Consider the following 16,578-nt stretch of genomic DNA (forward strand, 5'->3'; position numbering starts at 1 on the left):
CCAAATTTTGAGCTCTACCCCCTGCCATGGTGTAATGGATAGACGCTATGATATGCACAAAGTTAGTAGGATAATAAAATAGAAATTATTATTGTGTTAAGGAACAAGAGCTTCCTGAGCCCTTGTGTGTTCTTTGGTCCTACCTGTGGGAGAAATTAGATTCATAGAATCATAGTGTTGCAGAGTTGGAAGAGACCACAAAGGTCATCTGGTTCAACCCCCTACAATGGATGAATCTTTTGCCCAATGTGGGACAAACCCATGACCCTAAGATTACGAGTCTCATGCTCTACCTACAGAGCCCATCCTCATTTCTTCATTCAGTTTGCAATTATAGGTGAAACTTCCTGATTCTCACTTTACAGATCAATATGTGAGATGAAACACAGCCATTTCCCATTCTTACTCATCTGAATTTTCCACTACAGTCCTCCAGCCAAGTAATGTGTACAAAGATGCAGATATGAGAGCAAAACTTCATTGTATAAGGGAAAATTGATTTGCAAAAATTTGTATATTAGGGGGGAAATGCATGAAAAGACATGCCAGATAGTCTCATCTTTTTTTGTATGCAATTTTATTAAGTTTTCTGTTTTACATTTTAAAATACTCATTTTTGGTCCTTAAGCTATCAATGCCTTCCCATCTTCTCTTTCCATGGTTCATTTTACATATCGTAAATCCATGCATATTTTACAAAAAACTATACTATTCAGTATTCCATTATTGCACCCATCAAAACTTGTTTCAACTGTTGAATCTTAATGCTGCCAGCGTTGTCAGCTGTACACAGTTATTTCCCATATACTGTATTCAGTAAACGTTTCCCAATCTTCTTTAAATGTATGTTCTTCTTGCTCTCTCATTCTATATGTTAAGTCTGCAAGTTGGGCATGTTCCGCCAGCTTAAGTTGCCATTCTTCTTTTGTTGGAACCTCGCAGCTGGGGAGTATGTCACACTTGTGTGCCCGTAGCTCTTACCATCACATCATAATTTATCTTACTCTGTCCTTCTTCTGGCCTGCCATTTTGTGAGTTTCAACCTCACAAAATCCTCACAAACTTCCTGACCCTGTTCTTTTTCTCACACTGAGCAGATGAATGGGCAGATCAGTTGGCTCAGGCAGAGTGAGCACTTTAAGCAAAGTTCAGAACCATGGACAGCATCCATCAGTTCCCACTGCTTTAAGGCCTCTTCCCATGTTGTAGGTATGGAGGGATATTTTCCCCAGTTTAGAGCTGAAACTATCTCAAGTCTTGCTAACATTAGGTGGGCACACTCAATATAATCTCATGGATGCCCGTGAAAAACTTTTTTTTTTATGTCAGCAAGTCTATCCAGACAAATAAATTACTATTTGCTTTTTTTTTCTTGCTGATTTTATCCATTTCTTTAGTTCACAACAAACAGTTAAAGGCAAAAGGTTGCAGTTAAGGGAAAGTGTTTAAAAGGTTTAAACAACAATTAAAGCCATCGGTAAATTAAAAAAAGAGATTAAAACTGAGATTAAGAAGGCAGCAGCCAAGAAAAAGTGAAGAGGCTTCCCCCGTGATGAATCAAAAGCTTTGAGGAAAGGGATTGAAAATAAAACTACTAACAGCATGATGCTGCTATACAATTTTACAGTGCAACCATATTTGGAATAGTGTGTACATTTCTGGTTGTTTCACCTCAAAACGGAGAGCTGGGAAAAGTTTGGGAAAGGTTGAACAAATGAGGGGGAAAGTCAGTAAGAGGGAACAGGATAGAACTGCATAATTATGCATTGCATAGATAAAGTCAATAGGAAGTTATTGTTGTTTTTACTTGTAATAGTAGAATTCAGGGCCACCTGATGAAAATGAATTTTGGAAAATTTAGGATAGAGAAAATAAAATATTGCCTCTGAATGTCTTTGAATACCAATTGCTGGTAACTGCATGGGAACAGAGCAATGTGGCACGCAGTTCCTGCTTGCATGCTTCCCAGAAGCAGACAGCTTCTAGATGGACCTTTGGTCTGAATCAGCAGACAAACGCTTCTTATGTACTAGAAATAATGAATATAGAGGAGAACTGTTGTGGAAACTGGGAAAGAAAGACATTTAGAGCCAGGACCCAGAACGTGTCTCTCTTTCACTGATTTTATTCATGACACTCATGAGCCATCTGCTGGCAAGCTGGACTAATAGCACTTTGAAAAGGGAATTTCAATCCCCCCCCCCCCCCGGTTGTTCTCTAGCAACATTTGCTAATGGCTAGAAACACACACAATTCAGGCAAAGCTACCTCTTCTTCTTGCAAGTGCATATCGTGAAGTCAAGCTCAATTGACCAATTTCGCAGGAATGCTGTGTGTATGGAAGTGGAGGGAGAGAATACCTGTTCAGGAAAATATAATTTTTAGCACCCTTACATCCAGCACCCAAGGTCAATGTATGTAATCACATTTCTGATATTTCATTCTAACCATTTGCAGAGTGGAAGCCATATTTATGTGTTGTAGCTGAAACAACAAAGGTTCTTGTGGGCTCTTTAACACAACCACATTTATTGTGGCATGTAAGGTTTCACAGACTGTACAAGTCAGACAAGGTGCAGTCCCAAAAAGTGTATGCCATCCTAAATGTATCAAGCTCTAAAGTGTCACTCTTAGAATGCATTTGGATGTGGCTATTATTGTGTTAGTCTTCCTAATTAGAAGGCTAGTGCTTCTAACATTCCTTTTGCATTGCATTACCTGCTGCATTAAAGAATTTCCCGTTTTGGATATGTCCAAGCAGGTGGGTGCGATATTACACAACAGCAGATGTCATCAGACATGTCACCACCCTTTATGAGCATGTGTACTTCTGTTTCCCCATGACTGGCCCAAGAAAATTTGTGGGGGAAACTGTATGCTAGAATAAGCCCATATTTCATCACAATGGTGTGGTTTGTGAACATGGAGCAAAAATGTACAGCACAAAATTCCTGCAATTTTTCAGGTTAATTTGTTGTTGTTTAGTCGTTTAGTCGTGTCCGACTCTTCGTGACCCCATGGACCACAGCACGCCAGGCACTCCTGTCTTGCACTGCCTCCCACAGTTTGGTCAAACTCATGTTAATAGGGTTGCAAATTTGTTTTATTTTTCTGGAAGCTGTTATCAAAGAATTGTGTGCTAAACCTCCTCTAGATTCTGCTAGTTATCCAAAAGTGGCTTTTATGTCCTGTTAAAGATCTTATAAAACACAGAAATTATCAGGTAAGGAAACATTAGGGAAATGAAGAGATGTGCTGTCTGAATGCAGTCTTAGTTATTTCTAGACTTTATACCCAAGACTCCAATGAAACTTGTGAATGAGACAGATTCTTATTCCTCAGCCTATAAATCCTCATCATATAAATAAAAGCTGTTAAAGAGTAACTTTGGTGGTCGTCATTGTATATCTGAATCCAAAATAATTTACTGCCTTTGACAGCCAAAATCTTGGGCAGAACAGGTTGCCAATTTTTTGAGGACAGTGGACACATTTGGAGTTCTGAGCAAGTGACATGGATGCCACCCTCTTCTGTCAACATTCTCCACTCCCCGAAGAGAGACAGGAAAAGGCAAACTGCACAACACTTCCCCAAGGCAACTGGGTAAAAGTTGGATCCAGCAGAATTAATCTGAGAAGCACTTAGAGTTGAAAGAGGAAGTGGGAAAGAGTTTCACTCTCCAAGCTTCCTTCGTCAGCTCCACATACTTTTCAAGGAGAGAAAAAGATGTCCACACTAACTATGGAAAAGCAGCTGACAATAAAATGATGCTGGTTGTGGTCCCATGTGCATACCCAATGGAATTACCCAAAGCATTTACACACAGGAGGATTGGGTAGGAAAGCTTTCCTTGGACAACACCGTTTTGACGCAGTTGTGTGGGGCTTGCAAGTTTGAATGCTTCCCTTGATATAAAAAGTTTGAATGTCAAGCAGAAGTATTCAGCCTTGTTCTCTTCCTGACATCATGGTTTTTCTGTACAGAGGAGGTGTCCCCCCCCCCCAATTCTTTCCATGAAGAGAATATTCAGACATATACTCTCACCACCTGCAACCTCGGTTCCTGGGCAGTTTAATTATTTGAGTTGCTTAAAGTACAAAATGACACCAGCTAAGACCCTGTCCTTGAATCCACTGTTCTAAAGAGTAGTTTGCCTTGAAAAAAAAGCATTATTCTATCTATCAGCCAGCAAAATGAGTAATGGATATCAGCTGGCCCTTTTTCTAACCTGCAAAGCATTGCTTACTGTTGCTTCGTGCTATTTTTAGCTGCCCTTTCATTGAAGTTGCAGAGGAATTCGGTCTGGATTTACAGTTCCTAGTTGAAAACTGTGATTCTTTTTGCTTGCACAGGAAAGCATCTCTTTAACCAATGCATCTGAGCTAGGGACGTACAAATATGTTTCCCTTTACTTCCATTTTATTTGGGCATATGTTTGTCCGTGATTCTATTCTTTTGTTTCCTATGTTAATCTCTTTCTGTGTATGTATTCACATGCACACATTTCCCCACAGGCATCATTAAACTGTTCTTCTCATGGAAATTATCATTCAGAACTTCGCAATTTTGTGTATCATTTTACATGCATATGGGATAGATGATGTTCTGGCTTCTCTTTAACCCGTTCAATCAATATTCCTATGCTTTCCCCAGAAGCAGAGGAGCCCTAACACTTGTGACTTAGCTGTGTTGCAAGACAGCAGAGAACTGTGATGGGTGGAGGGTCTGAGATGTTTCACCCATTCCATGTTCCAAATCCATGCACACACCAGCATCCTACCCATGGCTCACAAGGGCACACACACATTTGAAACTCAATGAAGGGATATGTCACTACTCCTAAAACTGATTTTCATTTTAAATGCATAAGTACATTAGAAACTGGCTTATACCAACTCAGACCATTTGCTCATCTAGCTCAGTATTGACTACACTGACTTGCAGTGGTTCTCCAGTGTTTCATGCAAGGGTCCCTCTCAGCCCTACCTAGAAATGCCAGGGTTTGAACCTGGGACGTTCTACATGCAATGAATTTGCTCTGCCACTGAGCTACAGCCTTGTCTTCAAATACAGTCTGATTCCCCCCTTTTAACCTTTCTTCTTCTTTTTACATTTCAGATTCACAACAAAAAATCCAGGAGGTCCCCTTGACTTCATCACTTCACTTTAGGTGTTCAGTTCTCCTATTAATATTCCTACCACAGAGGTAAATTTCCTATTTAGATCCCTTATCTAGTCATTCCCCCTGACCACACCCAAATACTAACCACATGATTCTTCTGTAGGTATCCCGTTGTTATGGTTTGGGTCTTGTGATACTCCTATAGGTGAGCTTAGTGGTCACTCAACTCAAATAGTATTCCTCTAAGTCAACTTCTAGCATGGCTGCATCACACAACCATTTAAATAAGCAAGAAGAAAGTTTTGAAGGACACCAAGACACATAGAAGAGTCCATAGAACAGTGGACAACTGATATTTATTGCACAACATAGTTCTCCTATAAAACTGTGAAGCTGTTAACCATTAAGTAAAATGGCTATGGAGAAGTGTAATGTTGATGATCTTCAGGAAGTTGTAATTTTAACACTGTTCATTTTCAAGGATTAGGACTGAATGGATTGGGGTTGAGCTAAAGTGGAAATAAGATCCAGATTTACTCTTCATCCACCAGAATAATATCTCCCAGCACCATCCTTCGTGAGGCTGGTCGCATTGCAAGGAGGTCCTCATCAATCTCATCAGGCTCTCCCCCTCTCCCCCTGTGCTTTTTGGCTACATTGTCTAGTAACTTGTTTGCATGGGTAAGAGTCTTCTGAGCTCGTTGGCCAGCTGTTTGGACCTTCCCTTCCTCCAGGCCGGTCCCTGTGACCTTCAAAGGTTTGGTCTTGCCTAAACGCTCCTGTTGCTCTTTCATCTGCTTTAATTTGAAACGGGGCCTACCATTCAGCTGAGAAGGGTTGTCTAGAATCTTGGCATCCTCTTGAAAATCGGGAGTTTGGAGAATGTCACACATGTTCTTGGGAATTAAAGGCTTACGGCATCGCATAGGGGAGCATTCAGCAGCAGGCTTTTTAGAAGGCTTGGCATTTCCCTCAGCTGGCAAGATGATCTGAACCTCACACAAAGGGTTGTCAGAACTTGATGAATGGATGCCATCTTGATTCTCTAAAGTGGGCTTCTCATTCGGCTTGACCATGTGAAGGCTTTCCACCTCAACCTGGGCCAAATTCTTCACCCTTTTGACATGGGGCTCACTGCCAATGGAGCCAATGCTAGCCAGTTTGGATGCAGCCAACTGGGAATCTCTCTGAAGACTCATGATTTTCTTGAGCTGAGCTTCTTTAACTTCCAAGGAGATCTCTAGCGGAGCCAACCTCACTGGTCTTTTCATGGCAAGATTATCCATGCTTTGAGCATCTGCTGAATAAAATGGCTTGGGGAAAGTAACTCTATCTTTGGCGACTTTTCCAGCAAGGATTTTTGTCTCTTCTTTGCATACTGTAGTGTCTGCAAGGTTGGGAGCAGAATGGTGGAAGCTAGCAGATCTGAGAACCTTCTCTTTCTTGTTTCTGGGCAATATTATGGTTGTTTTCTTATCAGGTTTCAGGTTCATCACAGTAACTTCACTAACTGTGCAGTTGAACATCTTTTCATCAGCTGCCAGAGCACCCTGAAAGAACAACGGATATGTAGATGTTTAGTGTGATGCATGAATTCTTCCCTTCCCAACCACATGAGTGTACAAGCCCCACAATTGGTTTTAGGCTTGACACTGTCTTCAACATGAGCGAGCAAGGTGGCTTCTCACCCTTGTTACCTACCAGTTAAATCCTCCTGAAGCCTTGTGCTAATTCACTTAACCTCTCTTGAGCTATAAGCACAGCATTTTGCTCTTCCTGCACATGTTAGTTTAGAGTCTCTCTGAATGTTCATCTACTCTGATTCAACTCTAGGGTTGCCAGATTCAATAGTGGACAGGACTTCTGTGCCTTTAATTGCCCTGCTCTCTTTTGAGTCTGGAAACCTTAAAGAGAAACCAGCAGACCCTTTGTTTAATTTCCAAGCAAAGGGTCTGCTGGTTTCTCTTTATGGTTTCCAGACTCAAAAGAGAGCAGGGCAATTAAAGGCACAGAAGTCCTGTCCACTATTGAGTCTGGCAACCCTATTCAACTCCTTTGTAGGTTCCTCTATTTGGCTGTAATTCTTCCATGCACTTTGGAAATGGTGACAAGTAAAGGAGAATTCTTGTACAGGGATCACTTTGTATTTGCAGACTGTTAAGAAAACAGCCTCTGTGCATATATGTGAAATACTCTTCGTCTCTGAATGTATGCATAGTACTGCAAACGTGGCACAGATGATAGGTTTGGCAGCTGATTTGTATCAGACACTATTCCCACAAGTATAATGTGTGCCCAAGCATTTACTTTTGCAAGACTGTTGTAAGTTATATCATCAGTGCCACCCAGTGAGTTGCCACAGTAAACATTGTATATAGTGCATTGATCCTGTTTGCACATGCATGCTCTTTCGATTATTGCGCAACAACCACAGGTTTCTTGCTTGTGTGAATTAGCTGTTCCAAATCTGACACCTCAGACAAAGCACAGAGCTTCTTCACTGGAGGCAATTCACACATTCATCTATGAGCCATTTTGTGGTCAATAACTTGCATGCACATTAGTGGAACATTTATCTCCTTGCCTTCATGTGAAGTAGTGAGGTGTTGAGGTTAAGATAGCATGATAGCTAATGGGGGCAAACAGCTTCATGGATAAAATCTTACAGCTTATCCAAAGTTAAGCTGACCTCAGAGAGCAATTTATCCCAAGTTTAAATCCAACTTAGTTTGAAGTCCTCAGTATGCCCTGAGTCAGCAGACGCTTTGTCTTGTCTTAATGACTCATTGTTCAAGGCCTAATTCAGTCAATAAGTGTGCTTGTGTACACTGCACAAATTGCATTAATGCTCTCCTCCATACTGGAAGGAGTGTTGACGTTGTCTTACATGCAAGTCAATGGTTTGTATCTCTTCGAACAAGCCACCAGAACTACCCAAGAACACATATACACCAGCACACCTGCTTGCTCTTGTAGAGCTTCCAAGAGCACAGAATGAGAAGGAGATATTAACTAAATAGCTATTTGCTGTTAGACTCCCGATTACTAGTAAGGATGGGGTAGAAATTGGACTTTGTTTGCACATTAATAAGAAAGTGTCTAATTCTGCATTTCTCAAATCAAAACACAGCTATCATTTGAAAATTCACGTTTCTCTGAATTTTGCAAAGCAGCTTGCCAACCAATGTGTAGAAAAATGCACATCCTAGGGGAAAGTTTGCTTTGAAATGCATATCTTAATTAAAATAACATACAAAAAATACTTAGTATTGAATAAACGTGCCTGCAAAATTGTATAAATTAACCCAAGCTGCATACAAACTGTGATCATTAGGAGGAATTCATTCACACTAAATGTCTCGTAGAGCGAGGAGGTGAACCGCGGCGGACAGGCTGACACTGCTGCTCTGAGAGCGCGAAGCTGCGAGTCTGGGAAGTGGAGGCGGCCAATTCTTCCAAGAACATTCAGCAAATGAATAGACTGTGAGTAATTTGGATTCTTTGGAATGTAAATTAAGGCAACAATTTGGACCTGGGAGAGAGGGGAAAAGAGGAAGCCACCCCCCCCTACGGTAACATAAGAGACAGTAAACAGAAACCCGAAGCCGTAAACAGAAGATTTTAACTTAAAAGGATTCCTCAAAGGCATCAAAGAGAATCTCCCCTAAATGCAGGGTAAAAGGGGAGAGAGACTGTGGTTGTGAATGCCCTGCAGAAAGAGGTTAAGACTAAGAAAGACCTTTCTTTTCCTCGGGAGCCGGCAGCCCAGACAACCCAGTGAGCTGATCAGGATTTATAGTTAAATTTTATTTCTATCTTTATCTCTGGACTTTTTGGAAATTCTTTTTTGGTCTATATGCTTTTGAAATGTGAGTTCGAACTTTATTTTTAAGAATGCAGCCAGCTTGTTAAAATGGAGTCGAGAAAATAGACTGTGATCATATTCCACCCCATGTGACAAGTTTTGACCTTGGCAGGATTGAACTATGTCAACAAAAAGGTATTCGCCTGAGTTCCAGCGGACTGTTTTGACCTTAATGTGGGAAGCAAGAATAGAACTATGTCAAGAGGAGACACAACGGCAAGAGTTACAGCAACAATTCCAGATGGTGATGGCAGAATATGATTTCATAGAGGATGAAGCTATTGAAATTGAAGAAGATGAGAGAGAGAATGACAAGGATGGTGATTGTGATTTGGAAGGAAAAGATGAAGATGAGGACTGTGATGATTTAACACACAATGAAGCCCACCACGAAAAAAATGATGATTTTACTCTACAAAAAGTTGGATGGAGTGCCTCCCCTTTGAGGGGGGCACGATTGGATTTACTGGAACTCCAGAATGACCACAGGGAAGAAGGAAAAATTAAGCAGAGAAGAGAAGAAGCTCAGGGGTCTGATATGGAGGCCTGGATGGCAAAAGACTGTAAACAGGGGGTGGGGTGAAGGGAAAGTGAAGTTGTGACTGTAAGGATGGGTTAATAGGATTATAACTGGACTGCTGACTATGGAACTTGCTGGATTGGTGGGGTGGAGCCGGTACTCGGGGGGTGTAAGGTTAGTTTGGGAATAGTTATAGGTTTAAAAAGTGAATTGATTCTGGAAAAAGGTGAAAATATGGAGGCCTATAGAGGGGGTAAAAATTAGGCACGGGAAGAAAAAATGGGAGTTTGATTTTTCAGTGATTGGACATTAGGCGAAAATGATAATAGTTAGTTTAAAAGTGGTATAAGATATAAAGGTGTATGTTATAAAATATGAACTATGAAACTGTTGAAGATGATAAATAAGGGAGGAAAACCGGGGAAGGGGGGGAGGGTGGGGAAGCCCACAAAATATGGTTTAACAATTATGAATTTAACAATTATGATGAATTTTTGTTTTTTTTTTGTTTTTGTCTTTTTTCCTTTTTGTCTTTTTTCTTCTTCTCTTTTTTCTCTTTTTCTCTTTTTGTATTTTCTTTTTTTTTTGGTATGACAATAGATGGTTGGATGGATGAACTCCTGCGTACTGCCCTGGTTCACTGGAGCTCCCTGGTGGCAGGGGGGGGCTTCGGGGGCAGGGGAGGGGGAGGAGGACAGAAATCCAATCATAAAATGGACCACTTCTGACTGTTCACCTGCGTGGGATACTTCTGTGGCAGGGGAGGACCCATGGAGGGGGATGGGAAGAAGGTGGAAAAGGTGTTCATGTATGTACCATTCTTTGTAATTTGTAAAATCAATAAAAATTATGTTTTTAAAAAAATAAATGTCTCGTAGATTCTCATGCGGATTTGCAAATTGACAATGTGTAGAACTGAATTTACAAGAAAGGAGAGAGACCAAAACTAACAGATCCATCCATTCTTAGCTGCTAGTGGATTCCCTGCGGAGTGATTCAAAGAAGACAGCAGATCAGGGGACTTTTGCCCCACTAATAACATTACTGTGGGACCATGACCTGCAGCAGCTGAGCGCTTAGTAGTGCTAAAATCTCTTTCAGAGCACTGGCCACCTGAGACACAGAGAACGTGGCTTCTGCTTCACCCCCATCCCTCACCACGCAGTTCCTCTTGACATGCCTTGATACCTTTCACTTTCCTGTCCCCCACCCACCACCACACACTCAAAATTTAGATAAGGTGCTCCTTAAAGCAGGGTGTGAATCACCTCGATTACATCTACAGTATGAAATTAGCATTGTGCCAAACATTTATCCTGCATCTTTTTCATGATTACTGTCTATTGGTTAATGAGAAAATAAATTCTGTTTTGAAAATACCCATGTAGAGATAAAAGGTCAAAGAGTAGGATGCAGGTTTTCCCTGCCCCTCCTTATGGAGGGCCAAGGTGACCAAGAAATGTCTTTTCTTTCATTCTACAAATCTTCTCTTTCGTGGCCTGCACTCTGCAGCCTTCCTGGGTGATCACCTTTCCTGCAAACCCCACAACATCCTCAAAGGAAGTACAGTAAGGTTTAACAGGTTGCCTGTGGTGCTCCTGGTGGCTGTGCATTGTCCTGTTGCTAAGGCTTCTTCTTCTTAAAGAAACCAGTATTATAAGGTGAGTGGAAAGACTTCTGTTAAAAACAATTCAGGAGGAGCACCTGCCTCAGGCTTTTGGAGCCAACCTCCTAGCTACCCATGTATTAATTAAAGCTCAGGGAAAGATGTTGTGCTGTTATGGAGCTTTTGGGGGGATTAGGAAGTCCAGGCAACCAGGAAATATGGAGAAACTTTTAATGGAAAGATAAGCTCACGTGACCACCTCACACCTTGTCTCACAAGGAAAGCAGTATAGTGCAAAGGCCAGAGAGTTGGACGAAGACCTGGGAGACCAGGGCTGTCGCCAACTAACTTGTTCCATCAGTGCAAGGGTTAATGCTTGTGCTACACACCCAAATCTGTTATGAGGGTTCCCTCAAGGACCCAGAGCAGATTTGGGGAGGGGTGCACATGGGGTGAGAAGAGGAGGAGGGAGTTCCATTGTGCAAGCATAAATCCAAATTAGTTGGACACCAACCCAAGGTTCAATTCCACAGGAAGTCATAAAGCTCATTGGATGACTTTGGGCCTCTCATAGTCTCTCCGCCTAACCTATATCACAGGGATGTTGTGAGGTTAGAATGGGGAAGAAAATAACCATGTACACCCCCTTGAGCTTCTTGAAGGAAATGATATAAGTATAAATATAAGCAATAAAGTAAGAACAATCCCACCCCCACTGAAATTCTAAAGTACCCTAAGAATGCAGCAGGAAAAAATAGAAGCTTTTTTCACAGGGGAAGAAATATTTTGAGAAACAGGAGGATAAGTTTGATCATAGTGTACAAATAGCAACAAAAACAACTTTTCAGAATATACCTCTAGATGGGCAGATGCTTTGTTCCAAATGTATTATTATTTCTTCACAACTTTGTCCCTGAAATACTTCCAGCTAGTGGCCCTTCTGTTAAAGATTAGAGCTGGCAAAATAAATGTTATAATGATTCATAGAATTGCAGAGCTGGAAGGAACCACAAGGGTCATTGAGTTTAATGCCCTGCAATGCAGGAATCGTTTGCCCAATGTGGGGCTCAAACCCACAAGATTAAGAGACTCATGTTCTACCAGCTGTTGATCTAGTGCCAACGTCTCATGCCACCCCTACTGCTCTGCAGAAGCAGAGACTTCCATGCTGGGAAATTCTCTGAAACGCAGTCCAATTCTACATGCAAACATTATCCAACATCAAAATAATTGGCAGATACCATCTCATGCAAGTCTCCATTAGAGCCATAGTAGCATAGCAAGCGGCTTTCTCAATGAGTCAAATCATTGGTCCATCAAGCTCTGCATTGTCTACACTGGCTGGCAGCAGGTCTGCAGGCAAGAGTCTTTCCAGTTTTAACTTGGACCATCTGGGTGTAAAGTAGATGCCTTACCACTGAGCTGCAGCCCTCCTGCTTCCACCTGAGCTGAGCGATAATATTTGGCACCAACCCAGATTATCATGCATAATCCAATTTTCCATCAATTGAACAGAGCATGAATAACATGCCCATACAGACCAACCTCCTTCAGAAGGCTGTACACCTGTGCGCCCCCCCCCCAAAAAAATCAGAAAAGCTCCCATGTGAAGGTATACATGAATTATAATTCCAAGGTGACAATCATTGACCAGAGTTAGAAAAAAGAAGCATGCATATCAAGCCAGAGAAACTGGCATGCCTAAGCACATCAGTCCAGTGAACCAGAATATGTGGTTGAAAATGCATCATCTCCTGTTGTGGTTTCTATTTGGTCCTTGTGTTTTACAGGGCTGCTATTACTAAACGTTGAGCATTATATAATAATAATAATAATAATAATAATAATAATAATAATAATAATAATATCCCACCAGATGTCAAAAAGAAAAATAATGACCAGACTTTTAGAGGACATCTGAAGGCAGCCCTGTTTAGGGAAGCTTTTGATCTTTAAGAAATTAGTGTATTTTAATATTTCTGTTGGAAGCTGCCCAGAGTGGCTGGGGAAACCCAGCCGGATGGGTGGGGTATAATTATTTATTTATTTATTTATTTATTTATTTATTTATTTATTTATTTATTTGTACCCTGCCCATCTGGCCGGGTTCCCCCAGCCACTCTGGGCAGCTTCCAACAAAATATTAAAATACAGAAATCCATCAAACATTAAAAGCTTCCCTAAACAGGGCTGCCTTGAGATGCCTTCTAAAGGTCTGGTAATTGTTGTTCTCTTTGACCTCTAGTGGGAGGGCATTCCACAGGGTGGGTGCCACTACCGAGAAGGCCCTCTGTCTGGTTCCCTGTAATTTGGCTTCTCGTAGCAAGGGAACCACACATACCCTCCAACAGGTTCAGTCCCAAAATTGGGAGGCCTGTCTTCCCGTCCGTGCTCCCACACGAGTCACATGACCCGCGTAAGATCACTGCATGGACTACTGCAATGCGCTCTACGTGGGGATACCTTTGAAGGTGACTCGGAAACTGCAATTAATCCAGAATGTGACAGTTAGACTGGTGACTAGGAGAGGCCGCCGAGACCATATAACACCAGTCCTGAAAGACCTACATTGACTCCCAGTGTGTTTTCGAGCACAATTCAAAGTGTTGGTGCTGACCTTTAAAGCCCTAAACGGCCTCGTCCCAGTATACCTGAAGGAGTGTCTCCACCCCCATAGTTTTACCCAGACACTGAGATCCAGCACCAAGGGCCTTCTGCTGGTTCCCTCCCTGCGAGAAGTGAACTTACATGGAACCAGGCAGATGGCCTTCTCGGTAATGGCACCCGCCCTGTAGAACGCCCTCCCATCAGATGTCAAGGAAATAAGCAACTATCTTATTTTTAAAAGACATCTGAAGGCAGCCCTGTTTAGGGAAGTTTTTAATGTTTAATGCTGTACTGTGTTTTTAACATTCGGTTGGAAGTCGGCCAGAGCACTTGGGGAAAACCAGCCAAATGGGTGGGGTATAAATAATAAATTACTATTATTAATATCATCATCATCATCATCATCATCATCATCATCATCATCATCATCATCACAGAGCCCAAAAGACGGACTTGGAGACTTCTTATGTGGCAAGCACCTAATAATTTGAAACAAGATAATAAAATCAATAACATTAAATTAATCTTCTATCCTTGTCCCTTTCTGCCCAAGGAGTTGTTGCTGGGTCAACCTCATGCCGCTTTCTCCTATGTAAAGCAGGACCAGGAAGAATGCTTTGTTTGTGATGACAACTCAAGCCTGGAGCTACCTGCCTGCAGGCCTTTCACTTGTGGAATGGGATTTCCCTTCTTCTCACTTCCTTCTGCAGCCTCCAATAGTGCTGGAAAGCTGCTCCATGGTCTTGGGGACCATATGAAATGCTAGGCTGCAGTTGGAGTGGGAATTGCCCACCGCATGAGCAGCGACGTCTTGGACTTATGCCAGGGCTCTGTTGGATCTAGAGACAGAAGAAGCTGCAGTTTGGGATTCTCTCGCTCAAGCATCAAAATTCACATGCATTTCTGTGCAGCTTTCTCCTAACTAGGGAAGGGGTAGGAATTTGGTTTGGTTTGCACTGAAAAGTGAATCTTTCGCATCTTCCCAAACCAATATGAAAACAGCCGCCCTTCTAAAATTCACACTTAGAACAAATTTTGTGGTGCTGTTCTCCAGCCAACCAATGCTTACGAAAAAGCACATGACAGAGGCAAGCGTACACTAGAATATAGGATAATGAAAATAACATGCATTAAATTGGGAAAACCTGCTTGCCAAAATATGTACATTAGTCAAGACTGCATGCAAAAAAAGATAACATGTTTATTAGGAGAAATTTTCAGCTGAATCCCGATGAGTTTTCGTGAGGATTTAAAACAGGGGGGGAAACACGTACAGTTCTGCAGAAATCTGGAGAACTAAATTTAATATGGGAAAAATGAGAAACTAAGAGAACCAAAACTGGCATTTCCTTCCACCTCTGCTGCCAATACAGTATATGTATTTTCACATGCAATTTTGCTCAACATTTACCTCTAACAGAATGCAGTTGAGTATGTCCCCCCCCCCCAATATCCATGTGTGGATTTCAACAGAAAGCTGTATTTCAGTTCATATGCTGGTTTGGGATGCACATTTGGAAAATTCACATTTAAAACGCGTACTAAATGGATTTCTCCTCCATCTCAGCCAGAGTTTCTCCACCCTTTCCCCCAAGGAATTGTGTTTGCTAACTGCACAGTGTATGTAACGCTGGTGAACAGCAGCATTGCAAGACAACAGAGATTTGGGGAGTGTGATATCCTTTACCCATTCCATGCTCCAAATCCAAACACGCACCCCTAGCATCCTGCCCACCATGAGTCATAAGAGGAAACATGCATGTGGAACCTGAGAAGGGGGAAAGCCACTTCTCCTGCAACTGCTTTTCATTTTTTTAAAAAAATGACATGCACAGGTACATTGCGAAGTGCCTTATAATGAGCCAAACCACTGATCCATCTAGCTCAATATCATCTACACAGACTGGTAGCAGCTCTCCAGAAGATAGCTCAGCATGAGATTCATAATCTAAGGCAGACATCCCCAAACTGCGGCCCTCCAGATGTTTTGGCCTACAACTCCCATGATCCCTAGCTAACAGGACCAGTGGTCGGGGAAGATGGGAATTGTAGTCCAAAACATCTGGAGGGCCGAAGTTTGGGGATGCCTGATCTAAGGGTCATGGGTTTGAGTCCCATGCTGGTCAAAAGATTCTTACATTGCAGGGGGTTGGACTAGATGATGCTTGTGGTCTCTGCCAACTCCATGGTTGTATGAAACTAGATTCTCTCCCAGCCCTTTCTGTTGGGAATTGAGCCTGTGACCTCCTGCATACAAAGCAGATACTCTAACACTGAGCTGTGACCCTTCCCTGAAGATCAAGCTTCATTGATCTATGAAGGCACAGTGACAGGCATTTGCAAACAACACAAAACCAGCCCCTAAAAATCCCATCTCCTTCTTTGAAGCAGAAAAGATGTACCAAACATTCAGCTCCCTTGTCCTCAGATGTGCTTACCAGGCGGCCAGGTTGCTCGAGTTTGGCTCGTTGCTTTATCATTCTGAATCGTGGGCCTTCTTGCATCTTGGTCTGTGACAGCTTCTGCTGAAGCTCTTCGTGCAAAGTGTGCTTAGACCAGAGTGCCAAGCAAATGGGATCAGCAAGGACTTAAAGATGCTTTAGAGATATGTAACAGAGGGGGATTGGGGTCAACTTTTATAGAGGCACTTAGGGAAATTGGCCCAGCATGGGTTCTGAAAGTCAAAATGACATGGCAAAAGGGACGTCTTTTTATTCCTTTAAATAAAAGGGGTCACGCCTATTCCTTTCCTGCTCAAACCATTATAATAAATACAGATATTACAGAAAAATACATCATTAGTATCCAGTTTCTTATTTCTTCACCAGAAAGTTAATGCTGCATTATTATTATTTTTT

The 16,578-nt window shown here is 41.9% G+C and overlaps 1 protein-coding gene across 1 annotated transcript; it reads right to left on the reverse strand.

Moving 5' to 3' along the window:
* Window positions 1-5,655: 5,655 nt before the first annotated feature.
* Window positions 5,656-16,200, reverse strand: LOC118090002 (uncharacterized). Its single transcript, XM_035125260.1, has 2 exons — window positions 16,159-16,200; window positions 5,656-6,672 (listed from the first exon to the last, which is right to left on the reverse strand). Exons 1-2 carry the CDS (start codon window positions 16,198-16,200, stop codon window positions 5,656-5,658), a joined length of 1,059 nt encoding a protein of 352 aa, XP_034981151.1.
* Between the last annotated feature and the right edge of the window lie 378 nt (window positions 16,201-16,578).

Source organism: Zootoca vivipara, chromosome 8, assembly GCF_965207765.1.
Source record: "Zootoca vivipara chromosome 8, rZooViv2.hap1.1, whole genome shotgun sequence".
NCBI lineage: Eukaryota > Metazoa > Chordata > Lepidosauria > Squamata > Lacertidae > Zootoca > Zootoca vivipara.